The sequence below is a fragment of the Puccinia triticina genome, chromosome 12A (assembly GCF_026914185.1).
Source record: "Puccinia triticina chromosome 12A, complete sequence".
NCBI lineage: Eukaryota > Fungi > Basidiomycota > Pucciniomycetes > Pucciniales > Pucciniaceae > Puccinia > Puccinia triticina.
Genome location: NC_070569.1, coordinates 4,651,463 through 4,678,601, shown reverse-complemented (window position 1 = coordinate 4,678,601; position 27,139 = coordinate 4,651,463). Strand labels below are relative to the sequence as shown.

Here is a 27,139-nt window from a genome sequence, read left to right as displayed (position 1 = left end):
GAATATTCAAGGTGCTCACATTTTTATTTCAATGTATTAATCTTGAAAACAACACCTTGTTAATTCCCCCCAAAAAATGTCTACATAGTATACTCATGAAGTCAATTCCCAGTTATAATCCAGTTGAAATGAAGTGAACTATGATTTCAAGTCAAAAATTATTTTGGGTCTTTTTTTGTGTAATCTATGGCACCAAACTAATTTATGTATGATTTGACAGTTCCTTAGGAGAAGCTCACTTCAACTCCAGTAGACCATGAGCCATCTTCATGACACTTTGTCCCCAGGATTGGCATCCCATGTAACAGCTGGACAAAGCGCAAGGCATTGGCCTGACACGCCAACCTGGAACACACCCGTTACCACAGGAGTAAATGTCTGGCAAGCTGGGCAATCAGAACCGGGTGTCCTGCCTTACCTGAAAAATCCGACGCCGGCCTCAACTCGCGCCAGATTTGACGGCTTCATCATACCGATCGGGCAAGAGCCGAGCCTGGAAAACAAAAAAGTGAGACTACAAAACAAAGAAAAAAGTGTTTGCTGATGATCAACGAACGGAGGCAATTGGTGTGTTCCCAAACAAAGCCTTGACGTCTTGCTGGCCCAAATGGAAGGGCAAGTTGGAGAGATATATTTTTGCGCTTGTGGGGTTGGCAAGAATGGAAAGCATGCCCCTCAAGCTTTTGCGCTGTGCCCGGGATATATCCGTCAGTCAAAACCCCCAAAACAAGCCTCTGGCAACAGTGGGCCGCTACGCTAAACCACACTATTTTAGTCCTAACGTTTAGCGTAGCGGCAAAAAGCACTGGCCTTTTTTGAATAGCGTTAGCGCGCTGTTAGCGCCGCTACGCTGCGCTAATTTTCAGCGGCGCTACACTGCGCTAATTTTCAGCGGAGCTACACTGCGCTAACAGCACGCCAATTTTTGTTTAGCGTTAGCGCTACAATACAGCCGCTACGCTGCGCTACATTGCGCTAAGGCGCTTTTAGCGGAAAAAAAGGCCTTTTTTGCCTCAAAAAGCGCTGTAGCGCAGTGTAGCGAACCCTCTTTTGCGCCCTGCGTGCTTAGTGTTAGCGCCATTGCGCAAATCTGCGCTAACGCTACGCTAAAAGCTAAAATAGCTTTGCATTCTGTGCGCGTAGCGTTAGCGCAGATGCGCGCAATTGCGCTAACACTACGCTAAAAAATAGCGTATTTGCGCTGCGCTACGCTACGCTAACAGCTATGGTAGCGTAGCTGACCCACTGTTGCCTCTGGTTTGTTTTTTTTGGCAGGGTAGAAGGACGTCATGTAGGGCATAGCTCGCCTGGTATCTATGCGCTCTTAACCCTTTGATGCAACAGGTAGACACCTTGGCTGAGTTCCATAAACAGAACCCAAACCTTAAAAACCGTCAATACACAAATAGATGATTTATGTACCTAAGCATAGGAAGGAACCAGGGCACAGTTTTGGCCCAAAGAATCCGCAAGATGCGGGGACAAGTTTATGTAACTTTACAGGCGCCCAAGGAAGCTTGATCTTCCTCTTCGGGCATCACCTTAACGCTGAGGATCCTGAAGTTCTCATTCTCAGAATACTCATCTCCCTCGTCGTTGCTGTTGTTGTTTGGGGATGAGACTCTGCCTCCGGGACCGGCAAGCAGCTCTTTGGGTGGGCTGTGGTCGGAGGAGTGAGCCGGGTTGAGGGTGAGCAGCTTGGGCTGATGGTGGTCCAGTGCTGCTGCTGACAATGCGACGACAGACCATGGACATGCATAGTTCATGCAGCGCAAGCGGGGTGAAGGTCAACGGCAGTGGTCTGAGATAGATATTCGAAGACACAAAATTTGCCGGGTGGCCGCCGGGCCCCGTTGGTGGATGGAAAAGGGCCGAGAACAAGACCTTGTTGCTTGGCTGCTGGATATTGGTGACTACATGAAACCAACACATCAGAATCAGGATACGTATGGATGGTTGGTGTGGGGGATTGGAGGATGGCTGTGGGACTGAACTTCTCTTTTTGGATGACCAGAAATTAAAGACATCTTGTTCTCCGTGAGCGGCCCCATCATCATCATCATCATCGAGCCCATGATGATAGCCGGCTGGATTCAAGTACCGGTCCGGGGACAGATCAGCCTGCAGGGACAGGTGACTATAATCATCAGCTGGAGCAAAAAGCTCGGTATTTCTCTTGGGACGGAGGTGATGGTCAGGAGCTGGCCTCTCGAGCGCGCCCGTTGACGTATCAGGACTCCCATCCGCCTTCCTCCTTGTCGGCCTCCTGGCCAAGTGGGCCTTCTCAGACTCCAAGGCCCACAGCGGGCGCCGCGGAGTGGCGCTCAGGTGCAGCCAGTCCCATTGCTTGAGCTCCTTGTACTACTTCTGCCAGTGACTCTCATGCCCCAGCGTCGTTGTCTTCTTCCGCTTCGTGCGCATGCCGATCAGAGTCAAGGAGGATGTCAAGGAGAAAGAGAATCTAGGTTCTTTTTCACCTGCCCTACGTGTTTCGCAAATGTCAGCTTCAAAGTCATACACATATTTGCTGAATTGAGACAGAGGCGCATACCCTGGTTATTTATCTGTAGCGGCGGCGTTTGTTTTATAACAGTACTGGTATGCATTGTTTCCATGACAGTGGTATTTTTCGCCATGGCGGTGTTTCGGGCGCTGTTGCCGTGGTGTTGGTTGTGAACCCAGGAGTAACTCAAAATCAAAGCCAGAGGCCCGCGGGGGCTCGGCTATGTAAGGCCGCAAGCTGGCCAGTCAGGTTGTCCCCCCAGGCGCATCCGTTTTTGCTGTAATTCCAGCTGGCGGTGCGTCTCAAGCTCCCCCGCTGCTGCATATGCATTTGCACAGCCTGGGGGGTTAAAGAGCTGGCCCCCACTTAGCAGATTGCCACAGCGCTGCTGGGGGACTTCCTTACATACTGTTTGACCCATCCGGTGAATTGGGCGGCAGTATCTGCCTGGGTGCAGCAGCTTTGGCTGGTGTTGGGCTAGGTTGTGTTTTTTGTGGAGGCTTTCCTCAGATAGGGGAAGCCTTTTTTTGCTTTTTGTGATCAAAAGATAGGGAAAACCCTTTCTTTGTTATTTTGTGGATAAAAAATAGGGGAAACCCTTGAATTTTTTTTTCACAAAACTCTGGTTTTAATAAACTTGGATGTTCGCGTTAAAATACTTAACTGAGAAAGGCTCTTTTTGTTTTGACCCGCAGAAAGTTGTTGTACCTCTTCCGTCTCAATCAAGTTCGCCTAGCAATGAAGATCTTGATCAACTGTTTCTGCGCGAAATCTACGAGCAATTCCAGAAACTAACAACATCCGAGAAGCCAAACTGCATTGCAGATTTTGCTTGCTCACTGGACCAAACACATTCGCTGACTCCACTCAAAGATCCGGTCAAACAGCCGCACAAATGACGACCGAAGGGGGTGCTAAACAAATCCAAACCAACCAAGAGAGATCCTTCTAGCTGGGAGTATCAACAACCCAGGAAGAAAGTTGGTCGGCCTAAAAAGGTTGCAGAGAGCAAAGAAGCGGCCCCTAAACGAAAGCGGGGACGACCTTGCAAGACAGCTAAATCTAATCATCCATGTCACAAAAAGAAAGCGAAGGTATCCTCTGACACCGAAGGCGATCTTTCAGATGAATCGGTCGATGTTTCGGATGAATCAGAGACCTCTCTTCCTTGTGATCCTATGCCAATAGTGACCGTAAGTGTCAATGTATATCGTTGCCCATGTGACTAATTTAACAAAACTAATCACTCAATCACATGATATCACAGAGGTCTGGGCGTGTTGTTCAAAGGACAAATGGTCGAGTGGTGGAGGCAAATGGAGAATTTAGCTTCAAAAAGTCAAACCAAAGTCAATCCGACCGCATGGATGTAGATGAAGCAAATCACATGGCTGTAGATCAAGCAAATCACATGGATGTTGATAAAGCTGAAAATAATTCAGATTCAACTGAATCTGATACCGAATCCAAACATGAACAAGCTTATGACTGGGTCAGATTTGACCAGGTATGGTTTTAAACTCTTTTTATATGTATGTAGTACACCTGATCTTATGTGTTTGTCATTCAATCTAGGCTCATTGTCAGTACAACTCGGTGCCAACCAGATTAAGACATGCAATCTCAATGATCCATGACGTTGCAGGCAATGGACATTGCGGTTTCAGCTTGGCTGCTGTGAGTATGGGCCTAACCAATGACACTTCCTGGAAAGATGTACAAAAGGAAATGGTTGAAGCGATGGACACGATCGAGGTATACAAAGACAAGAATTACTTATCAACTGTGTCCGATTTGATTCCTTTTGATCGATTGCGATCAAACCTAAATTACTTCAGGCCGTTTGCGAAGCAAACCCATTGGATTAACTTTCCTCGACACGGCGATCTTCTGGCAGATGTGTTTCAACGACCAGTTATTCACATCTCCAATTTGATCACTGAGACTTACCTTCCTTTAATGCATGGGCCAACAACAGGACCCTGGAAAGCGCGGCCAGAGGTTAGTAACCAAAATGTATGAATGCTTTAAGCCACTTTGGCTGGCAACCCAACATGATAGACCAATTCTGAAAAGATGGGCACATGTACGCTTGAAGGGAGAATAGTGTACTGCCAATTCCTCCCCAACATGTTGCAAAAGTTGGCAAGAAGAGCAAAAAAACCACTTTCAAAAATGTATGAATCCCACGGTTTTGAATTGATTTTGGTTACTAACCTCTGGCCGCGCTTTCCAGGGTCCTCCAAAAACCAACCCCCCAATCTTTGTTGTTTATTTGGAAGGTCAGTATCACTACAACGCGATTTGATTTGAAGGCAGTACACGGCAGTTGCGCGGATTAATGTTTTGCCCGTCAAAACTGCTTTCAAAGACAAAACACCCACCTGATTGACCGCCCACCTGTCGGCATCCGGTCAGCCGTCAAACTGCCAGCCAAATTAACAGCCAAACAGCCAGCACTTTACTTCAGGCAAGTTTAACATAACTTGCCTGGGGTCGGTTTGCCGACGAACGCGCTTGACCTGACAACAGCCGGTGGGAACAGTGGCAAGATGCCGGCCTCCAGGCTAACCCCAAAAAAAGGGCAGAGGGCCAAGACAAAGTCCGCCCATCAGGGGGACACGTCACCCTTGGCCCTCTCATTTTTTCCAAGTCCGCTCATCGGATCACCACCACCCTCCATCTGCCCCACCCTCACCAACCCACATCCTCAGATGTGTCCCTCTGCGCCTGCCTCCTCCTTGCCCGGCCCACACCCCATCCACAGCACGCCCACCTCCACATCACATCCTCCATCGAGCTCCACACCTCACTCGGCTCCATCGGCTCCTTCTGAGCCACGTTCAACTATTGCTCCTCGTCTTCCTCCTCGCCTGCTCGCTTCTGAGCTTATTTTTACTATTGGTTGATCTTTCCAACCACGGGGAACATTGCGAGGACCCGCCGAGATTCATGCGGTCACTGATGGCCAGGCCTTTTCTTCTTATCACGGCCTCCAAGCTGAGGGAACACCGCACCAGCCAACCACGCCAAGCCCATGATGAGCCCATCCCGCCGGCTGAGTTCGAGTAGCACTTTGGCTCTCTTATTGGTTGGTCCTCGAGAGCTGGGTGGTGTGGCTGAGAGACCGAGAGGCTGATGCTCCTCATTTGCTTCTCCCCCGCAGAGTTTTCAAGCGAGGCCTTGGGCAGCTCGATTGTTGCCGTCTCCATAAAGGGTGATCATCGAGCTCGGTGTTCCCTCAGGCACGATTGTCGGGTTCAACATTGACATGACCCTCTTTAGTGGCAACGAAGCGACGGCCTGCTCGGTATATGGCCTCGACAGACTCAGCCCTGCCCCGGACTCGCCGGATGATGCTCAGGTGTGCCCTCCGCATATAAATAAGTATGGGGACGAACCGCCGCAGGCAGAGTTGTCGGCGCTTCTGGAAAGAGAAGCCGCACTCTCCCTCTAGCTCGGTATCCAATTGATGTTTCTCTCCCATTTCGCTCTTGCCATTTATTCATAGAAAAAGCAGAAAAAAAACATAAAAGAGCCAAAAAAAAAAAAAGAACAAAAGCAATGTAAAAAACCCATAAAAACCAAAACAAAAGTGCCCTAGCGGCCATAAAAACTTTTTGAGAGTGCCACGCGAGTCAACCCAACAACCTGGGTCAAACCTGGTCCAAAACAAAGGGAGGACAAGGCAGCTGGTGGTGGTTGGAAGGAGGAACGAGGCGAGTGTTGGGAGCCGGGTGGTGATTAGCGGGCAAATCACCGGCGATTTGTGGTCAAAGGGCGGTCAAAAAGCCCTGACCAGTTTTTGTAGGGTCTTGGGTTGGACGGCGAGTTGCTGGATGGGTCAAGGTGCCCTATGTTTTGCCAGCGCGTTCTCTGATTGCGCATTGGCAGGGGTGCCGCCAAGTTTGGCGATCCGCTTGACGGTTGACCGGAGGCCGGCATGTGAACGGTCATGAATGGCTGGGGCGCGTCCGTCAAATTGACAGCCAAACTTTGGGCACTTCGGCGGCGATGTGCAACTGCCGTGTATCTTTCCCGCACCTAGTATATCACATCACTGGTTTAAATGGAGAAGCGCAGCTGCCTTGGCATGGGAGAACTTTATTCAATTGAATCGAGATGAATGGGACCGAAGATTTCCACGAGATCCTAATGTAACCCCTGTTGTGTTGGATATAGATTAGACTCAGGCATTTGCATTAGTAAATTTATTAACAAGGATTTGTTAATCATAGTTTTTCTTTCATTTGGTCATCTTCTTTTGCTTACTTGAGACGCAAAAATGCCTTTATGTGATGATTTCTTGTTTTTGATGCAAAAATGCCCCGGTGTGGCCATTTCTTACATTCTAAACACATTGCAGCTGCCAAAGATGGCATGAAATAACATCAATCAAGTTGTCAAGGTGTTTTAAGGGCCCTAACAGAAAGTAAACACCCAATTTCATTTGGTTGTATGAAACCTACTAAGCATAATGAAATTGGACAAATACATAGCCTCCTGGGTGAATACAACTCAGGAAAACACCTAATAGTGCTTTTTGAACATGCTGCTTTATGCTTTCAAAAAATTGAAGCCCTCAGGCCTTGGGAACATGCTTCTTGGGCGGGTGCAGCAGTTTTTTGGACTTAATTTTGCATGATTTTTTGGGGGGTGAAGGGGCCATTAGATTTCATCAAGAATTTTTCAAGGGGCCTCTGAGAACCCAGACTCTTGATTGGTAAAGAAAAAAGTTGAAAAAAGCTATTCCTTCTTTTGGGGGTTTGTGCAGTGCGCGAAGAGTTTTGAGCTACCGCGCACTGTGGCCAAGACGTCGAGTGGACGACCCCCACAGTGCGCGACGAGTTTTTTGCAGTGCGCGAAGTACATCCGTTTCCAAATTGTCTCTGATCATGCAACACTGGCTGAAAATAAAAAAATTAACCCTGTTGGCGTCCACTATGGTCAAGAATCTTCCTTGGATACAGAGTCCCTGACCCAAAAGAAAATTCAAAATTTAGGCTGTCACAAGCTTTGCAACTGTTTTGACTCTTGCTGGCACAAATGCTACGGATGGGTGCCAAGGAGCTCAATCAGGATGATATGGAGGTATATGGACCTTACATAGTGGAGGCTGTCACATTTGGACCTTTGAGATCATATATCTCATCTGAGTTATTAAAATTAGTAAAATCTCCTGAGGAGAGTGTTAGTATTAGTCATTTAGTTCTTCTGTGTCAGCCATTGAGTTTCCCCGTTTGAATTTCAACTCCCATTTATGGATTCATGGAACTAACTGATCAGGCAAGCATGAATCATCAGGCAAGTCACTGCTTTGTTCACCTGTGCCCCAAATCACAGCTGTGAAGCACAAGCTGCAGTGCAAAAAGATGAGAAGACATGCATAGACAATGACTATTGGGTGTTAGGGGTTAGGGCAGGTTTTTTTCAAAAAAAAACTTGCCAAGGTGACAAGTTTGGCAAGGTGTGACACCAAAAATGTCACTGACTCCCACCAAACAGCCCAGCTAATATTCTGGAGTGAGAGATTTTGTTTGTTTCTTCCCTGCTCCTGACCCTTATTTCCTGGCAATGACACGCAGATATGTGTATTCTACACTGCTCAAAATTCTTATTTCTTAACACTGATTGCGCGGCGTTAACACACCGCGTTTTCTCTAGTGTATTAGAGGGAGTCGGAGGTATATGATAAAGAAGCGTGCAGATTGTGGTGAAGATAACAAGCTAGAAATAGGATTGTGGAATGGTGAAAAGAGGTTGAAGCGCAACCGGAGTAAAGTCAAGTGATTGAGTAGTGAAGTGTAGAAAATTAAGCAGTTTCAAGTTTTAAATTCAAAGGGCTGCTCGGTGAAACAAGTCCAAAGCTTGATGGGTAAGGGCAAGGAGTATGTAAAGTTAGAAATTGGGAATTACTAGGACCTGCCGATGAGAAACAAATTAGGGAGCTGAGCAAAGCAGCCTCAAGAAAGGCGGAGTAGTTATAGCCTCCTCATAATCACGGGTCTCTTGCTGTGTGGCACTTGGAGTTTTGATGGAGCAGGGGACTTGGCCAACCACTTGGACCCAGTTTCCCAAGTTGGGTGTAATTATGGGATGTGGGAAGCTCCGTACGGTTACTGATGATCCTTGGAGATTCATAACCTGTGTTGGGACAGTGGGCACCCACGGTAGCAAGTATGTAACGGTTAACCAACTTACATAAGACTTATTGATGATAGTTTCGGGGAGCGTCCTTGGAGATTCATAACCTGTGTTGGGACGGTGAAGACCCACGGTAGCAAGTATGTAACGGTTAACCAACTTACATAAGACTTATTGATGATAGTTTTGGGGAGCGCTCCACCTCAAGGCATGTACAAAGTCAAGTGTCACTTCTCCCCGAGACAATCGCTTTAATGATTGGGAGTCATTCTGGCCAAGCTATTTCGAGTGGGGATATCGCCAGTTGCCAAGCGCATTTCATGCAAGAAGAACAGAAAAGTTTAGCTGGCGGACAAGAAGTTGGACTCATGTTTGTATGGTTCTGATTTTAACTTGAAGGTGCACTGTTTTCCAAAGTTTTTGTTTTGTTTTATTTGTGTGAAAATCTCTGATTCTTCAAGTGGCATTTATATGATCCGCTATGATAACCATCTGAGCAGCTTATGTTAAGTAGCCGGTCATCACGTCAATTTCAAAGATTGGACCACCAGGATAGATAAATGTTCACTTGATTACAGGTGACCTTGTGCAGCAATGGTGTAGCTCTGTGTCTGCTCCTGTTGCACTAAAAGTGGCCTTCAATGGCCCCTTTGTCCTCTGTAGGAGGCGGTACTCAATCATAATGGAGTAAATGATGTATAGCAGACTGAACTTGGCCTGATGTCACCTGTTATTAAGTGAAACTTGATTTCTCCAGGTGGAAAAACTTCAAATCCTTGGGTTACTTGCCTATCAAAACCGTGATCGATGGTTATCATGTTAAGAAAACATGGATTATTTGCAAACAAACAGGTGACATATGTAGTATACTGATGAGCAATTTACATGCCGGGTAAACTAAAACCACAAAAAACGCCTTGAATTGGAATAGATACAAGTCTTGCCTGAAGATTAAAACCAGCGGAGGTCAAGTACTTGAGATGCATGTGAAGTATGGGAGACAAAACCATCAATCAAGTCTCCAAGACATCCTTCCAGGAAAATAAACAAGAAAGCACAAGATGAGAAGCAATAGGAAGATCAGCAATGGCCAAAACAATAGTATTAATAAACAGATGCACAGGAGGACGGGAGGCGCTTCTATGATGATTGATGCAATATCAGAATGATAAACAAGAGCAAGCTGTTTCAGCTCAGGTCGGTCATAGAAAAAGACAAATGGACAATCTTCAAGCAAAGTATTTAGCGAGTTTGCGGCCCTTGATTTTCAGGACAAACGGGGCAGATGAGAGGGGGCGGGTGCAGCCGGGACGGATGCTGGAAGGGTCGACTTGGGGGTACTTGGCGGACGAGAAATGGATCAAGAAGCGGTCAGGCTGGGCCCGCGGAACAGATGTGGACGATCTTGGAGTTTGTTTGGGCGCGTGTTCCGGGGCGACTTGAGTTGATGAAGAGGTGTAGGCATTCTTGGATCTGATAGGGCCGAGTTTGGTCTTGCTTGGCAATGACCCAGGAGCGGTTGTGGACTGCTGAACCAGACACACAAAGAAAAAAAAAAACCCAACGTCAATCCGAAATTCTCATCCCAAAAAGAGCAAGAGCAAGAAGACCCATAAAATTCACCTTGGATGGTAGCTCGATTGGCTTTGAATACGGTTTGGATTGTCTCTTTTTCAATCTAGCTTTGTTTCCGCGAGCCGTGGTGGATACTCCGGGGTGAGGAATCGAGACGTGAACTGTAGCTCAAAGACACCCGTGAATTGGCTGAACATAGTTCTGATTTAAATCAATGCTAAGCTTACCTGGAATTAATAGAGATGCGATTTTAGAAGTTAGCGATCTGAGGACGATGAAGAAAAGACTGGACGATGATGTGGGAAGCGGACCTAATGAGTTCGGATCTGTGGGATGATCCGCGGTGGTTTCTTTGGATAGTCCTGGGGCCGTGAGCCTGGGGTCGCATGTGACGCGTAATTTGTTGAGCAATAAGTTCCATAGGGAATTTTGCTTGAGAGCGAAACCAAGGAGGTAGAGATCACGAGATTGCTTGGAATCGTTTTGCGAGCGATAACTTGGGGCAGGACTAGAGGCGACCGAGCCGAGTTGGAAACGCTTGTTGGGCAGATCGGAGACGACTTTTAAGCAGAGTTGGGGGTTGAACAGTTTCTTGCCCTCCCGATTCTTATTAGGGGGGGCATCCCAAATCCAGCGACAGCCCCCCAACAGGAAGGTTGGATAGCCGAGTTCGCTGAACGTTCTTCGATCCGCCTTTTGATCGGATTCAAACTTCTGGACGATCTCTGGAGAGATATAGACGAGGATGGCGACGTCCCGATCAGAGGCCTCGGCCCACACCGGCTGATAGGATCCCCAGTGATGAGGGGAGTGGAAGCGGATGAATTGGATTTTTTGGGTCCGGAAGGCTTCGAGTGGTAATACGCTTGAAGATGGGTCGTCGATGATTGACTCTAGACGCTTCAGTGGTCCCTCTAAGACTTTCTTCGCGATCCACGGCCGCACATCATCCATCGAGTTGGCAAATGTTTGGACGAGCTACTGTGACCAGGAATCAAAGGGTCAGCCTCTTGGACTTGGAGCCACTATTTTTTCATGTATTTATGTAAGTTGAAGCGTTCCAAAGAAACTCATGATTACTCACCTGATAAATATTTATGTAATTCTTCTGTTGGGGTACATACAGCAGAGCTAACTTAACTAAGTCCCTCTCTATGTGGGGGGGACGCCGTCCCGCAGGGACCCTCCGAAGGGGAGCGCAGCGACCTCCTTGGGAGGTCGCTGCGCTTCGAAGGAGGTCGCTGCGCTTCCCCGAGGAGGGAAATTAGCAAGTTAGACAGCAGAGCCGGAGCGGGATACAAGCTCATCGAAACGGGTGAAGGAGGCGATGCTTGATGTATGGAAACATGTCTAACTCGGCCTGAACTTGATCAGTCCTTCGATCTGAGGTGGCGGGCAATCGCCCGTTGAAAACCTCAGAGACTGTGAAGCCGAGCCCCATACATCATCAAACAAACAAAGGATAAAGTGTTTCGGCTACTCCCGTCCCAGGACACAAGCAACCCAGGGACGGCATTAATGCATCTTTGACTCACGCGCGTGGCGAATCTTCTTGAGGCTCGAGCACAGGCCGGCAGGTGGGCTCTCAGTTGGGAATCAAGGCTTCAGAGACGGCTCGAACGCGCGCGCTTCTAAACGGGGTATAGATATCAACAATTCATTCAGGCAACCATTCATTCTGGCCTTTGGCTTAGATCAAGTGTAGTACCTGTTCTTACCAGTGTAATTGCTGGTATTGGTTCATCGGACCAACCAATCATTACTCTCATCTTTGACCTGCCCCCCGTCATACCCTGCCTCGCCAGCGTGGCAGGGACGATGGCCTTGGGCTCCCACTGCTCCCTTGTGCTGTCAGGCATTTTCTCTTTTTTGAGTTGATCCCCACATTTCGCTCGGTGGCTCCAGTCTGAGTCTGTCCTCGACTTCCAGCGGTGCCAGCAGCAGATGCTGTGCCGCCAACCTTGTTGGGATTCGTTAATCAAGCTCGCTGATCATTGCGATCGAATTTGGGGACTTGATCACTTGAAAGCCAACGACTGGCTTTGCTGAGCCGTCCGTTTTCTCGAAAGCGGGCTGGGCATATCAGGACGTTGGGAGAGAAAGAGAGGACAGCCACCGGTGAAAAAAGCATGATGATGGTGATCTTCGGCTGGACTGGCTTACTGGGCCAGCGATGGATTCCAACAGATATAAATAGCCAGGCTGGCCTCCGCCTCAAGCTGCTCCTCCAGTTGTTCAGTTGGCAAACCATCTGATCAGATACTTATCTCGCAACAGCCTTCACTGGCTGTTTTCCTTGGGTATATACCCCGGCGTGAGATTGAGATGCCTTCCCGGCATCATCACCTTGGCCGGCATGGCTCGCATTCCAACCGGCGGCACATCATACCCTTCGGCCATCCCTACCAGTGCACTCCGGTGCTCACGGCCATCTTCGACGTCAACCCCTCACCGTCCCACTCGCAAGTCGCCGACATCATGCAGCAGACCGGCCTGAAGCGGAAACAAGTCTGCAGCAGCCTTGCTCTCTTCCCCTACACCTGTCTCTGACCATGTTTCCCTTGCAGATTACCAGTTGGTTTTGGCGCAAGCGCAAAGAGTTGCTCGAACAGGACCAGGAAACCGGCTCACCCCTCCCATCCTCCTCGCCAGCTCTCCACCAAGCCATCTCCAGGCCCTCCTCTATCCCTCAAGCTCGGCACGGTAGACACGAGCACGACGAAGAGTATCATCCACCCAGCTCTCATCAGATCAAACAATCATCTCACGATCGTCTCATCCATCCCAACATTTCCAGAGCCAAGCCCGGCCACAGGGTCAAGCCAAATTTACCCTCCGGGGACGGCCAGAACTTGAGCAGCTCCAATCCATCTTCCTCCACCATCCCACCGGCCTCTCCCACCTCTGCCCCGCAGAGACCACCCCTCTTGATTCGCTGCAGGCTCCGCCCACTGGCCGAGCGCGTTGTCCACAGAACTCTTGACCGGGAAGAAGATCAGAGCAGCGAGTCCAACAGGAGTGGATTCCTGGCTGGCTCCCCCTTGGCACTTGGAGCTAGTCCGGGTTATTCATCAGATCTCAAAACCTGCTTTGGGCCACAGGCAACGGATCTTTCAGCTTCACACCAGCCGGACGACGTTCCCAGTTACATTTCAGCAAACAAGCAATCGACATCTGGATCTGTCCTCTCTGCAACCGTTTGCCACAATCAGCGCCCGGCTGACCAAATTATCTGCGGTCCTAGTGCGCCATCTGCACCCCGCCTGGCCACAGACCCCCAAACCGCATCCCCCAAACAGAGGCAAAATGTTATGACCGATCCCAATGAGCCTCCGAATATCCTTCCGACAAACGCCCGATCTACTAGTCACAGTGATATCTATTGCTTGGGTTTGGGAAAGGCCCACAGCTCTCAAGACTATTCTGTCTCCACAGCCCGCCGGATGGTCTCTGGAACGCCTACGTGGCTGAGACCGGATCGTCGGTTCAGCTATCCGGGACACGGCCAGCTCGTCGACACGACCCCTCGGAATCCTTCGAATGCTTTTCGGGAGCCTTCGTCTGAGTCCACGGATTCCTCTACCACTCATATGGACGTGGACCACGGGATTTGCTTCCGGGTATCGCAAGATGATCTCGGCTCGGCTCCAAACACCAACTGGAGCTCGCTGGGCCATGAAGTCCATCGATGGTCAGAACGTGAGTAGCAAGAGTGGACTGTCTTGCGATCAAGTAGTCGCGCATCCGTTTATTTTATTTTTTTTCTTCTCTTTTGGATCGCATTTCCGCAGTGAGTGACGTGGATGGGGCGAGCCGTTACTCGAGTGAATCCATTGAATCGAGAGCAAGCCGATGTACCAATGTGAGCATTGAGGACTATTCGGCGCTTTTGAACGCGTCTTCCTCCGGGAGTATGTTTCACTCTTCCGCCGGGCGAGGGCCGGAGCCAGGGGCGACTCAGGACCTTCGAGATAATCGTAGTCAGGAAGGCGGATCGCTCGGGTCAAGGTCTTTCTCACATCCGTTCTATCCGCTCGACCAGACGACCAGAGCAATGGCCGGCTTTCAAGAACAGAGCGAATTCTCTTTTGCGTCGGGTGCCTGCCTCGGAAATCAAGGCTCGGAGGTGGAGGAAGATCCACGACTGTTCATGGTCCAGGATGAACATCAAGAATTCTTCGACTTGCTCGATTGGAACCCGCTTGGCAGCTTTCCAAACAATCCCTCCTGATAAATCATATTTCCAGCCAATCAAAAATTTTAGGTTTGTCAAGACTACAAAGAAACAATTCACGGCATCTGTGTACCAATCTGTTTAGTGTTGGGTCTCTATATCTTTGCAATCATCCAACCTTAAGCGGTAAAAGCTGAATGAACTTATTCCTCTAATAAAATACCCCCATGTATGTAACCATCCAGCAAAATTCCGCCGCATTTAGTTATAGGTACATACATACATCAGCTAGAAAAAAACCTTCCTCATGGGTATCAGTTCAGTTTTATTGGGGGCCAGCAATCTGTGGTGCATGTACATTTTCAACCAGACGCTGTAAATTAATCATGATTGTCCTTATATCTAACATAAGAAAAATAATACTATCACGGCATACACAGTGTCATCCACAGGATCTTATGCACAACTTTATCCAATCCACCCAGCATGTAGACAGCACTAATGTTTTGGATTTGGATTTTGAGAACGCGATGAGAATTTTGTAACAAGATAACGGCAAGAAGCTATGTGGTACTGATAGTCTACAGATTGCATGTATTATAGATTTTGTGAAAGGAAGAATGCATGTGTTTTAGGGGTGGCGCGCGGACGGAGATAGACAGAGGTACACAGTTCAATCAAGTAATCCAACAACACACAATATGAACTAAGGACTATTCTTTGGGGAGTGGGGGGCATATATTCAAGAAAAGACTATCAAAGTAACAAGGAGGCTTGAATCGGCTACAAGAAATCAAGTATAACAAAGTAAGGTGCGGTTGGAGGGAGTGAAAGGTGGCCTGGGCAAGGCTCTCGAAAAGCCTTCTCTGGGAGAGGAACTCGTAAGTTGCGACGGGTCTTGGTGGGATCAGGACGTTGACGGGCCTTGGGTAGAGCTCTTTTTCCTGAGCTGAGTGGGCTGGATCTTGATCGTTTGAGCAAAGAAGAGAGTCAAGCAAGACAACTAGACCAATTATCCAATTGGTCCCCAGAGTCAGTTCCACACCTCCATCACCTTTTCTGTCTTTCTGAAAGATTCACTTCTTGAAGCAAGTCTGTGTTTCTCAAGGAAAGTTGGATGCTTACCACTAAGCCACATAGCCAGATCAGGTTTCCGTCCAGGTAATGCTCCTTGATGCTGATCGAAAAGAGCGCGCCGGTGATGAACGGGGCAAACGTCCTGGCCAACTCTGAGCACGACTAGGAAAGTGTAGAAAAGAAAGATAGGTTCGGGTAAGCGCTCGCCAGAGAGGAAAAAAAGGGAAGCTGTTTACTTGGGCCAGGCCATTCAGAGCACCGAACGTGGAGGCCGACGGCGCGGCAGAGTTGACCAACAAAGTAAGACACACTTTGTCCCAGATGATATGAGTGTTGAAGGGAGAATATTGGGATACAGGTGGAGGTAAGCCAACATGGATCTGACCAATGGACAAAGGCAAGACATACCGAGGGACATTTTGCCGAAGCTTTTGATAGCCAAGACGACGATCAAGCCGATCATAGCGACCTTGGAGCCAGCATCGACTCCAGAGGCCTCTCTCTGCTTGTTGACGAGCCAACGGACCATGGGCAGGAGGGCGAAGACCGTCGGCCAGATCAGAAGGACCGACCGGAAGACCTTCATCGTCCCCCATCTCCGCTGGAGATACGGGAACATCGCCGTCTGCACTATCACTGCTGCAAACCCGTTCGTCGTGAGCGCAGTGCCTGCAATCATCCATTTCATCTTGTTTCAGCCAGCTTCCCTTATCATGCTCTATTTTACAGCTTTTGACCTACCCATCTGTCGCAAATTAAGTCCAAGTCCACCATCCTCAAATCCTAAGTGGCAGCAAAAAACAAAACAGGGAAGCCATGATTCACGAGCCCAGAGCAATCGCATCTCTGGATTCGAGCGACTTACGAGTGTAGGCGAAGAGTGGAATCAGAGTCGCCAAGGACGACATTTGGAAAAACACCAAGAGGGAGCCGAGGAGAACACTGATGACTGTGGGCGTAAAGATCGCTGAAAATTTGGGTTTCGGTTGGATGAGACTCTCGTTGGGCTCCGAGCTGCCGATTTCCTCGACTTCTTCATCACTTTCGTGGCTCAGCGGTGGACTTCTGGTGTTTGTTTTCGAGGCAAGTGTCTGTCAGAGCACAGATATTTGTCAGTCCGCGTGTTTATCGAACTGATTTGTAGCGAATCGATCTCGGGAAAGGCTCGACGCACTTCTTCTAGATAGAAGAAGCCAACGGTCACGGCTGAAAGGTTGATCATCCCGGCAATAAAGCAGGGTAAGAAGTAGGGATAGTCGATCAAGAACTGGATATTTCCAAAGATATCAGGATATTGGCTCGCCGGCTTGGCCAGATATCCACCGATCAAGGGGCCAATAATTATTCCGACGGCCTATAATGTACGGAGAGAGCGATGAGATGACCGATGAATATCCTTCCGAGACCTGGCGAAGCTGGTCTACTTACGTTGCACATCGGGATCAACGCTGCGCCAAGGTGGTTGGGCAAAAAAACAATCAATCACAGAAGCCGAAAGGGGTCAGAGGGTGAGGGTCAGAGGGTGAGGACATCCTTTTGAGGCACGGAAAATCAGCCTATGCAGCCGAGAATACTAACAGAACGCTCTGCACTAGCAAAAAACCAACAGTCATAGGCGAATGAGATCAGCTTGGGCGGGGTGCTCAACGGTCCAGGATCGAAAAAAAGCCCAGCGTCGATCTTCCTGCCTGCCAGCAGACGCCGAAATCAGGGAGACGTACCGAGCTTTATTCGTCTCATCTGTGATCTCTGCCAGGACACTCTTTGGGTGTTTCATAGGGATAGGGAGGAATCAGCTGGGCTGGGTGATTCTCGAGTCTGGAAGATACCGGGATGATCGAGCAGCAAGGAATGCCTCTGACCTGTAAGATCGGCAAGTTTCCTGTAATCGTCCGATCAGCGTCCATCCAGCTCAGCGAGCCATAGACTTTTCGACGTACCATTCATGATTCCTGCAACACATCGTGCAACAACCATGCCCGCGAAACTTGTCTGGAGACTCAGACTTATCATGCTGATCGCTAGCCCGGTCAAGCCGGATAGCAGGATGGGCTTCCTCCCAATACGGTCCGATAACGTCGCCCACCAAAAATCTGGTGTTTGTCCGTCAAAGAAATCGATATATTTGTGATCTGGGGTACTTTCTCTTTCTTTCTTTTTTGACCTGGGGCTTGAGTCTGGAGAATGAGCTGATGACTTACTGGTACATAGCTGAGAGAAGGCAAACAGACCTGTGTTTCCGGAAATCCGAGGAGGGGTGCAGAAAGTCAATCGATCAAGATAATTATGAATGATGAATGAATGAATTCGAAGGCATTACATGATAGGATAGGTATAGAGCTTGACGATGAGAGTGTAGCGACAGACTCAACTGGTGATGATTCCAGCGTAATAACCAATCTTAGTTCTGTCGGGAGTGACGTGCAAGTCCTCGAGCATTTGGCTGTTGGAGGGTCGTCAGATCAGTTGGCATGTTGCGTGCTCACGGGCTGGGGCGGCGAGATGAAGGATAGCCGATCGGAATGACCAGAGGAAAAAAAAAGAGAGACGGCGGGGGCAGTCGACATACTTGATGAATGGATGGATTAAGCTTTGGGAGATGGGCTCTGCGTGCGTGGTGGCAAAGACGAGGTGGTCAGCTCGGCGCTCTACATAGCCTTTCCCAACCAATGAAGGAGCGGTACACACCGGTGATTCGCATGAAGCATAGTACGACCACTTGTCGGTAGGGCAGCGGCGTCGTCACTGGTCCCTCCAGAACCTCCAGCTCATCGTGCTCCGAATCGGCCTATGCCAAAAGTTTGGGGAAGCGGGCGGACATCAGCTCTACATTTCGCCCCAGCAAGTTCTCCGATCAGTTTATTTTGATGGGTGTAATCGATGTTGCGACCTACCCGCTTCCTGAGGCCCAGCAATGGCTGGCGTGCGGGATCGTGGGGGCGTGGCGTTGTCCAGCGTTTGAAGATGGACATCTTTTTTTTTGTGTGTGTGTGTGTGTTTTGTTTTTGGCTTTCTGAGAGAAAGTGTCCAAGACGGCGGAGGCTCGACGAAGTCCCGAGAGCTTTTGTAAAATATGTACCGATTGTTTCTTTTTAATGGGTCGGGCGGGGGCAGCCTTGGAGGCCAAAGCAGCAGTCAAGGTTTCGTCGGAGTTGCAGGGGCATGGGCGGAGTAGGATGACATACCGAAGCTTTCCGACAGGCTCAGTGATGGCGATCGGAATATGTTCACCCTCGATTTATATCCTTGCCTGTGCCACAAGCTTGATGCGTGTTCCAGGCTATACAAATACCCAGCCAGTCTGAGAAAGGGTTAAGCTGAGAGTCTGGACATGTGATAAACTGAACTTCTACAGTGCCCCCCACGACTTCTCAACTACCCCTACAGGGAGGTTCCAAATTTTGGAGTTTTTTTTTTCAAAAATTCTTTTAAAAGTGGGCTGATGCTGGGCTCTTTTTGGCACATTTTTTGATGCAAATGTCACATTTCACCAACCAGACCTGGTAACATGCATGATAATAGTCCAAATTCATTGAAATTTCACTGGACTTGCTGCCAAGAGAGCAATGAAGAAATATTCTTCACATTGCCACATTCCAAAGAGTGTACTGATGGATATGGCAATCATCAATAACTAAGGAGCTACATATTTACATAAATATCTACACCTGTAGTATGTATGTACATAGATAATTTAGTCTCTAAATACATAATAAATATTTTATAAGTCCATAGTACATGTCTGTAACCACATACTATGGTCTTAAAACCAGCTGTTCCAAATTTTGCATCTGAAAAAAATGAAACTTTTTTTTGAGGCATTGCACAGACTTCAAAGTTATATTTTTGAGTTCTCCTACTTCATTAGGGCTCAAAAATGTATAGTTTACATGTGATACATGTCTGGTGACTTTGAACACATTGTTCAAAGTTCAATTTTTTTTTGCAGGTGCGGGGTAGTTGAGAAGTCGTGGGGGGCACTGTATACAGAAACAGACTTTGAACGGTCTGCGTTCAGGAGGCCTCCTGCCATCAGCTGGGGTCTGCTTTCTTCAAACCTGAACGCCGGCTGAAAGCAATTATTATGGTGTTCAAAGTTGGTTTGCATAATTTTATGCATGCATCTGCATGCATAAATCATAAAATCATAAAATCTTTTTTGCAGGGGATATGACTGTCTGATTATGTAATACAAAATTTCCTCACCAAAATATTTTTATGATTTTATGATTTATGCATGCATAAAATTATGCAAACCAACTTTGAACACCATATACGGGTAACGGGCCGGTGGCCAAATCTTCCTGTCGGTCAGCTTCCCGTGACCTGCCGCCGTTGCGAGCTCGGTCCACACGGCATATGCCATGCCCCAGGCGCGGCGGTAAGCTGCGTGAAGTCTGGCCGCGGCCGCCCGGAGTATGCATGCATTCTGGCTGGATTGCTAACTTCCTCCGCCCACATGGATTCTCCGCACGCTATATGTATGAGACCTTCCCTGACCTTGCTCAATCATGCTGGGTAATTGATGGGGTTTAGAAAAATTGCTTATTTAATGTTACAATTAGAAGTTGTTGTTTAAAGGCACCCCAGGGCGTCTTTGTTGTTGTCACCCTCTAATTGGGCACAAAGCACCCGCCACCAAAGGGAGAAGTGGTGCACCCCATTTCGGTTTGCAGACAGTTTCATTGCCAAAAGTCATTCAAACTTCAGCAGAAGCATGTGTGTAATGCACTACAAACATTTATTATTTTGCCCCAAAAAAAAATAAAAGTCAACATGAAAAAAATAAAACCAAAATTTCACTCAGGGGAACAAACTGAGCATGCTGAGCCAAAGAGAAAAAATGTCACAAACTGAGCAAAAATCATTGGACAATGTTTTGGGATGGTTTTTTTTCACGGGCCTGGCGGGCCTGGAGCGGGCCTTGAGGGGGCCTGAGATGGGCCTGCCCCAAAAGCACATTGGGTCAGTATGAAAGGTGTTTTGCCTTGCCCTGGGAGCTGCTGGGTCTTTTGATGGGCCCAAAATCTCAACATGGGCTTTTGGTGGTCTAGAAGTATCAACCCGGGCCACTGAATAGCCCATGGGCCTTTGAATTCCCAAAAAGCCCACCATGATCCCCCACATAGCTATTGGGCTCTTGGTTGCCCATGAAGATCTCTATGGGCCAACAGATACTGTCATCATGGGATCCCATGGGCTTTTTGCCTCCTTTCTGGGCCACAAAAAGCCCATGGGGAGCGTTTTGGACCACCAAAAGCCCATGAGGATATCTGTTGGCCCATGGAGATCTTCATGGGCCACCAAAAGCCCATGAGGGTATCTGTTGGCCCATGGAGATCTTCATGGGCTACCAAGAGCCCATTAGCTATGTCGGGGCTCATGGTGGGCTTTCTGGGAATTCAAAGGCCCATGGGCTATTCAGTGGCCCGAGTTGATACTTCTAGACCACCAAAAGCCCATTTTGAGATTTTGGGCCCATCAAAAGCCCCAGAAGCTCCCAGGGCAAGGCAAAACTCCTTTAATACTGACCCAATGTGCTTTTGGGGTAGGCCCATCTCAGGCCCGCTCAAGGCCCGCTCAAGCCCCGCTCAAGCCCCGCTCAAGCCCGCTCCAGGCCCGCCAGGCCCGTGAAAAAAAACCATCCCAAAACATTGTCCAATGATTTTTGCTCAGTTTGGGACATTTTATTTTTTTGGCTCAGCATGCTCAGTTTGTTTCCCTGAGTGAAATTCTGGTTTCATTTTTTTCATGTTGGCTTTTATTTCTTTTTTGGGCAAAATAATAAATGTTTGTGGTGTATAAACAAGAAGCCCAGCTAAATCCTCAGATTTATTTTGTGCATTTTTCAAGTTTACCTCATGAAGGCGCATTTTGCAGTCCCAGACTGCCAGACAAAAAAAAAGGAGGACTTCAAGGAATATCACCCAAATTGGAGGGGATGAAGGCAAGGTCAAGAAAGCCTTAGCCATGTGGGCCAAATGCATTTAACTCATTACAAAGATTCTAAAGGCACTTTTATTTTGTCCCCCCAGTTGATTCCCGTCCAACCATCTCCAGAAGTGCCTGGCTCCCGATGCAGCTGGTCATTTTAAAAATGAGAGTTTGTTTGTTTGTTTTCACGGGAACTCTGCACTTTGGGGTGCATATTTTGGGGCACTCCCCAGGGGCCAGGAGACGTGTCTTGCTGAGCCCGTCTGGAGTGTCGAGCCTCAAACATTTGTGAGTGCCCTGGCCTGGCTGCTGTGCGCGCTCTGAGAATCACCATCCCACTCAAACAACTCCTCATCGACAAAATGAATCCGGCCAGCAAGCCAACCACTTCCAGATTCTCCCGCAACAACCACCCCAAACCGTCAACAGCCACCGCCGAATATATCATCTCTCCACAGCGATCAAACGTTGCCACAGCCTCAACCAAGCTCTGTCCCTGTCTTGCTTGCATCACTATCTGGGACTTTCGTCTGTGGCAGTACTGTCAGCCGGGGATAACTGCAGTCAGCAACATTTAATATTATGTACTTGTAGGTTAAATCTATTATCGCGCACAGCCACTGCCGTAATGGACTGCCCGAAAGAATAAAGTCCCAGCCGATCCTCTAAGGCCATAATAGATCTGTCCAGCTGAGTTGGAAACTTATTAGAGTTTCCCTCCTGTATGTCCATACATCTTCAACACTCCGACTCTCCGCCCATCCAGCCCAGTGCTTCCCACCCTCGACCACCATCAAGCTATTGCCGCACCCAACGAAGGACCGAAGGCGATGACTCTCGGCTTGAATACTCACTCTTCTTGATCCCAGCCATCCCACCATCCGCTCATCTGACCCAACCATCTCCAGCCCGACCAGCAGCAATCAGCAAACAACCCACTGTTCAGCATGGCCACCTCCACCACACACAATGCGACAGCTTCGCAAACAATAGCCACCATCAACGCCTCCGCTTCCGCACTTGCCGCCTCACAGGCCGCCCTCGCCTCTGCCTCCGCCGCCGTCTCAGGGAACTCACCCTCCTCGTCCCCCGCTTACTACAAAATAATTGGTATTGTCCTCGCCCTAGTCAGTGGCCTTTTCATCGGCTCTAGCTTCGTCTTCAAAAAGAAAGGCCTTCTCGTCAGTCAACAGAAAGTTCTCGAAAAAGGCGGCGAAGCCGGGGAGAGTCATGCTTACCTCAAAAGTCCAATGTAAACAGACCAAATTCTTAGAATATACACAGGCGCCAATAGGCTCAACTATTTTTTGTTTGCGTGTTTTTCGACAGGTGGTGGTCCGGAATGTCGTTAATGATCGTGGGTGAAATTTGTAACTTTGTCGCTTATGCTTTCGCCGATGCCATCCTAGGTCAGTCCTCGTCACTCGTCACATGCTTGAATGATTATCAATTCAAACTATCATTTCATAACCGGAATTAAATCAACACCGTCTCTTACATCTTACTGAAAAAATAATTCACCGCGCGTACACAATCGAAAATTTCCAAAAAAAAAAAAACCCAATATATGCTCCAATTGTCTTAGTCACACCCATGGGGGCTCTATCAGTGGTCATTTCAGCGGTCCTCTCGTCGATTTTTTTGAAGGAACGGTTGAGCTTCTTTGGAAAAGTGGGCTGTTTTCTGTGTGTCTTAGGAGCGACAATTATCGCAGTCAATGGGCCAAAGGACCAAGCCGTGTCAACAATACCAGAGGTAATGCATTCCACAGCACCCACCATTTCCTGCAACGTTTCATTGATTGGCCTAATTTTTTTTATCGGCGATTATTAGTTTGAAAGACTGTTCTTGGCCCCCGGCTTTCTTGTCTTCGCTTCTATCATCGTCGTCTCCGCGCTACTTTTAATTTTTGTGGCTGCGCCGAGGTGGGGCAAGACGAACATGCTGGTCTATGTCAGTCTTCAAGTGGTCCACATCAATATCCTCACATCAACAGACATCAGCCCTCTAATATGTCAACCGACTGCTTCTTAATAATGTTTTCCCAGATCTCGATTTGTTCTATTATCGGTGGATTGTCCGTCGTCGCTACTCAGGGCTTAGGTGCTTCAATCATCACAACCATCAGAGGAGTAGGCTGCATTTCGACCAAATTTTCTCTGAAACTCAAGAAAGCTTCCATCTGATATGATTTTACGAATTTTGCAGGAGAGTCAATTCAAATACTGGTTCATGTATTTCTTGATTGGATTTGTTGTTTGTACTTTATGTCAGTGCACCTCACATTTCTATCATACGACGGCCAGTCAAGCATGCTCATGCTCATGCTCACTGCTCATCTCCTCAACTCATGTCCACTAGTGACTGAAATCAACTACCTCAACAAAGCTCTCGAACTGTATAATACCGCCATGGGTCAGTCTCAACATTAATTGAATATTGCTCACTCCACAAAGCGCATCTTCTAACCCCACACTGCTTCTTTTCTTAGTCACCCCCACTTACTACGTCATGTTCACATTCTCGACTCTGCTTACCTCAATCATCTTGTTCCAAGGTCTTAAAGCACCCGTTGCGGATATTATCACCCTGGTTCTCGGATGTACGTATCTCTAATTAATTCTTATTTTATGGACTGTAGATCTGCCGAATTGTAAGCTAATATTGCACTTCTCGATTAACCAGTTTTGGTTATATGCTGCGGGATCACATTGCTTCAAATGTCCAAAGTGGATCCGATGGAATTTGCAGGACTTGATCCGAAGTCGGCGGTATTTTTGGCTGCTGACAAAGAAGCAGATACTGAATCCGGTCTGGGTGCCGAAGAGCCCGGAGTGGACGGACTGAGGGGCTTTGGAGGCTTGATCGGGTCAATCCATCGCAACACGTTGATTGCCAGACAGTCGACTGTAAGCTCGTTGGCTGCACAAAGTGAACGAAATTCCGTCCGTCGCCGGCGACAGGAGTCTTATCTCAAAAGTTTCCAACAACGTAACCCAGAAATTGGGATGACCGGAATGAAGAGACACACCCTCTGGGACCGTCCGGTTTCAGATGAAATCCTGGAAGGTATGCTTGTTCATATCTTCCATTTGTGCCCTCTTTTGGTTTCTCTGACTTTCGCCTTCTTAGATCCCTCACAAATTAACTCACCTCAGGGGAGTGTCTCTGAGCACGAGAAACGACGAAAGGGTTTGAAGAACAAATGCTCAGGCGAGAGTGTGGCTGCAGTTGACCGTCGCCATTCACAATCATCCAATCATGTCGCTTCACACCCCGGAAGCCTTCGGTCAGAAAAAATCAGTACTGCTCAACCGAACACTGCAAGTGCGCCATAAGTTTTATCCATCCCCTCAATTTCTCCATCATGGCCTGCTACTCAACGCGTCTTGCCCGTCCTCCACCATTTTCACCAACCTATGTACCCAAATCTTTGTTGCTTCGAACCCGGCGGCACTCTTGAACTCCCAGATCCACCCGGGGAGTCCGAATCAGATTCGAAGATAATCGAATCTTCCTCTAGAAAGGGGCAGCCAATATCGACAGCCGGGATTGGACATGCTAAAGGGCTATCAACTCTTTGTGAACATCCTACCGGAGGGGGTCCAGGCGAGCCCAGCAGTTCGAATTGGTCATCCTCACCGATCCTTCAAAGCACATCCCCGCTAGTTCGGCCACGACAGGGGACGACAGACAGTCAGAACCCGCTGAGTCTGATGAAAAGCGGCCTGCAAAACTCGCGCAGCTCGAGCACGACGACAGGGCCTGCGAGCGGATACGAGCGAACGAGCCATAAATCGAAGGAGCGCCACCTGATCGCGGGCAAGAAGAAGATTGAGTACGACCAAACCGAACTCCAGAGCCTTGTTGGTCCTAGCCGGTCCTCCTCCATCTCTTCCTCCCTCTCATGTTCCTCCGACCTCTCCCAGTCTTTCGGCATCGCCGAACAGACAAATCCTATCGAGGACTCTACCGGCCAGATCCGTATCGTCGCCACTCACCCCCAGCTTTCTGAACCCCCGCCCCATCTAGACGTCGTCCATCATTACCCCACTTCTGACTCTCGTCCTCATCACCATCAGCGCCAGCGTCACGCGCCTGATGATCCTCTTAATAATCCAAACTGATCACTTGCCTTGTAATACTCGTTTAGTGTCAACTGCTTATATATATACTCGCATCTGTTCATTTATCTATCTATCGTTTTTGCATATACATGCATAGTTATATATACCACTCTTCTGTTCTCTCTTATGTATTTTGTTTTGTTTTTTGGACTTCCCCATGGTCTCCCTCTCTCAAGCTCTCTATCATCCCTCATCATCGACAGCTGCATCGTCTTTCATCGTCCAACTTGCAACTCTCCAAAAAACGCACATAGATACACAACTATCATCTTGACTATCGGGTTCTTTCAGATATGTTGTAGAGAAGAAATGGACAAGATCAATCAACTCAAAGAAACCTCCTCTCTTTCTACTCACCTCCGCCATCCTCAACCGGACCAAGCAGACCAAAGACTCCTCCCCTCTCTTCCTTTTTGCCGGATATATAGTCGTTCTCGTTGTTATCTTACGTATATCCATCGGTCACATTATCCTTTTATCCACAGATATATCTTCAGATATACTCTGGGAGATCACTCTTCGTGATCGATCACAAAAAACACTTCTCTTCTTTCTCTTGCACACACTCAACCTTTCGACTTCGGGTTGAATAGTCTTTTTCTCTCTTGAGGTTATATATTGGCATAGAACTCTCAATCATCGTTGTTGTTGTATCATCTGCACTTGTTCAGTACATGTTTCCTTCCTTTCTCCTGATCGTATACTTTTTTTGTGGATTAATCATTCAAATTCATAAAAATGGTTACCTCTTGTCCCATCCTTTCATTTATGCGCGCAGTATAGACTCGTTACTTTTTCTTGAAATAGTCTACTTTTGCCTCTTTTTTGTTCCGCAGTTCTGTCGTGGAGAAGGGCTATTGGGTCACTGAAGTTCGGACTTTCTTTCTTTCTTGCAGTTTTCTTTTTATTGGGTTGTTAATGGATGCATGGCTTCGGAGTGTGTGTGGCATGTTGGATACATGAATACATATATGGTGTTCAAAGTTGGTTTGCATAATATAATAATAGATCTCCTCTTCAAACTGCCGCATACTCAATGACCCAGCGTTAGCAAGGGGCGATCACACCCCCGCGCCCTCCCTTACTTAACAAAGTCTCTCTATTTGAGGGGGGACACTGTCCCGCCGGGACCCTCCGAAGGAGGGACTTACACCCAATGTCCAATTTTGGGCTGACAGAATCAGAACTATGTCTTTTTTCAAATGGTTCTGGCTTCACCCTTTCCCATTGGGCAGCAAAGGTTTGGGGGAACAAAAGATTCCCAAGATCAAGGAGAATCTCTCCAAATTTTTCTGAATTTTTTGAGGCCTTCAGAACCCCTCAGATCCATTTTTTGTGACTAATATCTGTGGTCTGCTTCATCCTATGTTACAAAGTTCACACTGTACAGAATCCAAAACTCATGATGTTACAAGGGACATTGCAGATCAAGAAGACAGGTTGGGGATAGGTGGGTATAGTACATGGATAAAGAAGACTTTGGTCATCATGGAAATCCAAACAATAATGAAATTGGACAGGAAATGGATGAGTGAGAGCAGGTGAGAGCAGTTTTAAAAAAGTCCCCACCAAAAAACCAAATGCTGTCAGCCTGTAAGTCCCTCC

The 27,139-nt window shown here is 48.0% G+C and overlaps 5 protein-coding genes across 5 annotated transcripts; 2 read left to right on the top strand and 3 right to left on the bottom strand.

Moving 5' to 3' along the window:
* Nucleotides 1-2,361: 2,361 nt before the first annotated feature.
* On the bottom strand, nt 2,362-2,636 carry PtA15_12A447 (uncharacterized protein; the record flags this gene model as incomplete). The annotated part of the gene is made up of 2 exons (XM_053162057.1): nt 2,362-2,477; nt 2,552-2,636. 2 exons carry the CDS (start codon nt 2,634-2,636, stop codon nt 2,362-2,364), a joined length of 201 nt encoding a protein of 66 aa, XP_053026013.1.
* Nucleotides 2,637-9,876: 7,240 nt separating this feature from the next.
* PtA15_12A446 (uncharacterized protein) lies at nt 9,877-12,081 on the bottom strand (the record flags this gene model as incomplete). The annotated part of the gene is made up of 4 exons (XM_053162056.1): nt 9,877-10,176; nt 10,271-10,383; nt 10,534-10,782; nt 12,015-12,081. 4 exons carry the CDS (start codon nt 12,079-12,081, stop codon nt 9,877-9,879), a joined length of 729 nt encoding a protein of 242 aa, XP_053026012.1.
* A 466-nt stretch (nt 12,082-12,547) lies between these two features.
* PtA15_12A445 (uncharacterized protein) lies at nt 12,548-14,453 on the top strand (the record flags this gene model as incomplete). The annotated part of the gene is made up of 3 exons (XM_053162055.1): nt 12,548-12,730; nt 12,790-13,921; nt 14,014-14,453. 3 exons carry the CDS (start codon nt 12,548-12,550, stop codon nt 14,451-14,453), a joined length of 1,755 nt encoding a protein of 584 aa, XP_053026011.1.
* An 850-nt stretch (nt 14,454-15,303) lies between these two features.
* On the bottom strand, nt 15,304-18,445 carry PtA15_12A444 (uncharacterized protein; the record flags this gene model as incomplete). The annotated part of the gene is made up of 17 exons (XM_053162054.1): nt 15,304-15,399; nt 15,522-15,635; nt 15,710-15,783; nt 15,882-16,142; nt 16,215-16,256; nt 16,339-16,564; nt 16,648-16,827; nt 16,902-16,921; nt 17,052-17,059; nt 17,195-17,235; nt 17,336-17,355; nt 17,414-17,566; nt 17,675-17,704; nt 17,846-17,916; nt 18,043-18,079; nt 18,162-18,261; nt 18,368-18,445. 17 exons carry the CDS (start codon nt 18,443-18,445, stop codon nt 15,304-15,306), a joined length of 1,551 nt encoding a protein of 516 aa, XP_053026010.1.
* A 3,324-nt stretch (nt 18,446-21,769) lies between these two features.
* PtA15_12A443 (uncharacterized protein) lies at nt 21,770-25,534 on the top strand (the record flags this gene model as incomplete). Its single annotated transcript, XM_053162053.1, has 12 exons — nt 21,770-21,950; nt 22,476-22,659; nt 22,737-22,816; nt 22,993-23,162; nt 23,241-23,360; nt 23,456-23,539; nt 23,616-23,676; nt 23,769-23,822; nt 23,899-24,009; nt 24,093-24,476; nt 24,540-24,734; nt 24,879-25,534. 12 exons carry the CDS (start codon nt 21,770-21,772, stop codon nt 25,532-25,534), a joined length of 2,280 nt encoding a protein of 759 aa, XP_053026009.1.
* Between the last annotated feature and the right edge of the window lie 1,605 nt (nt 25,535-27,139).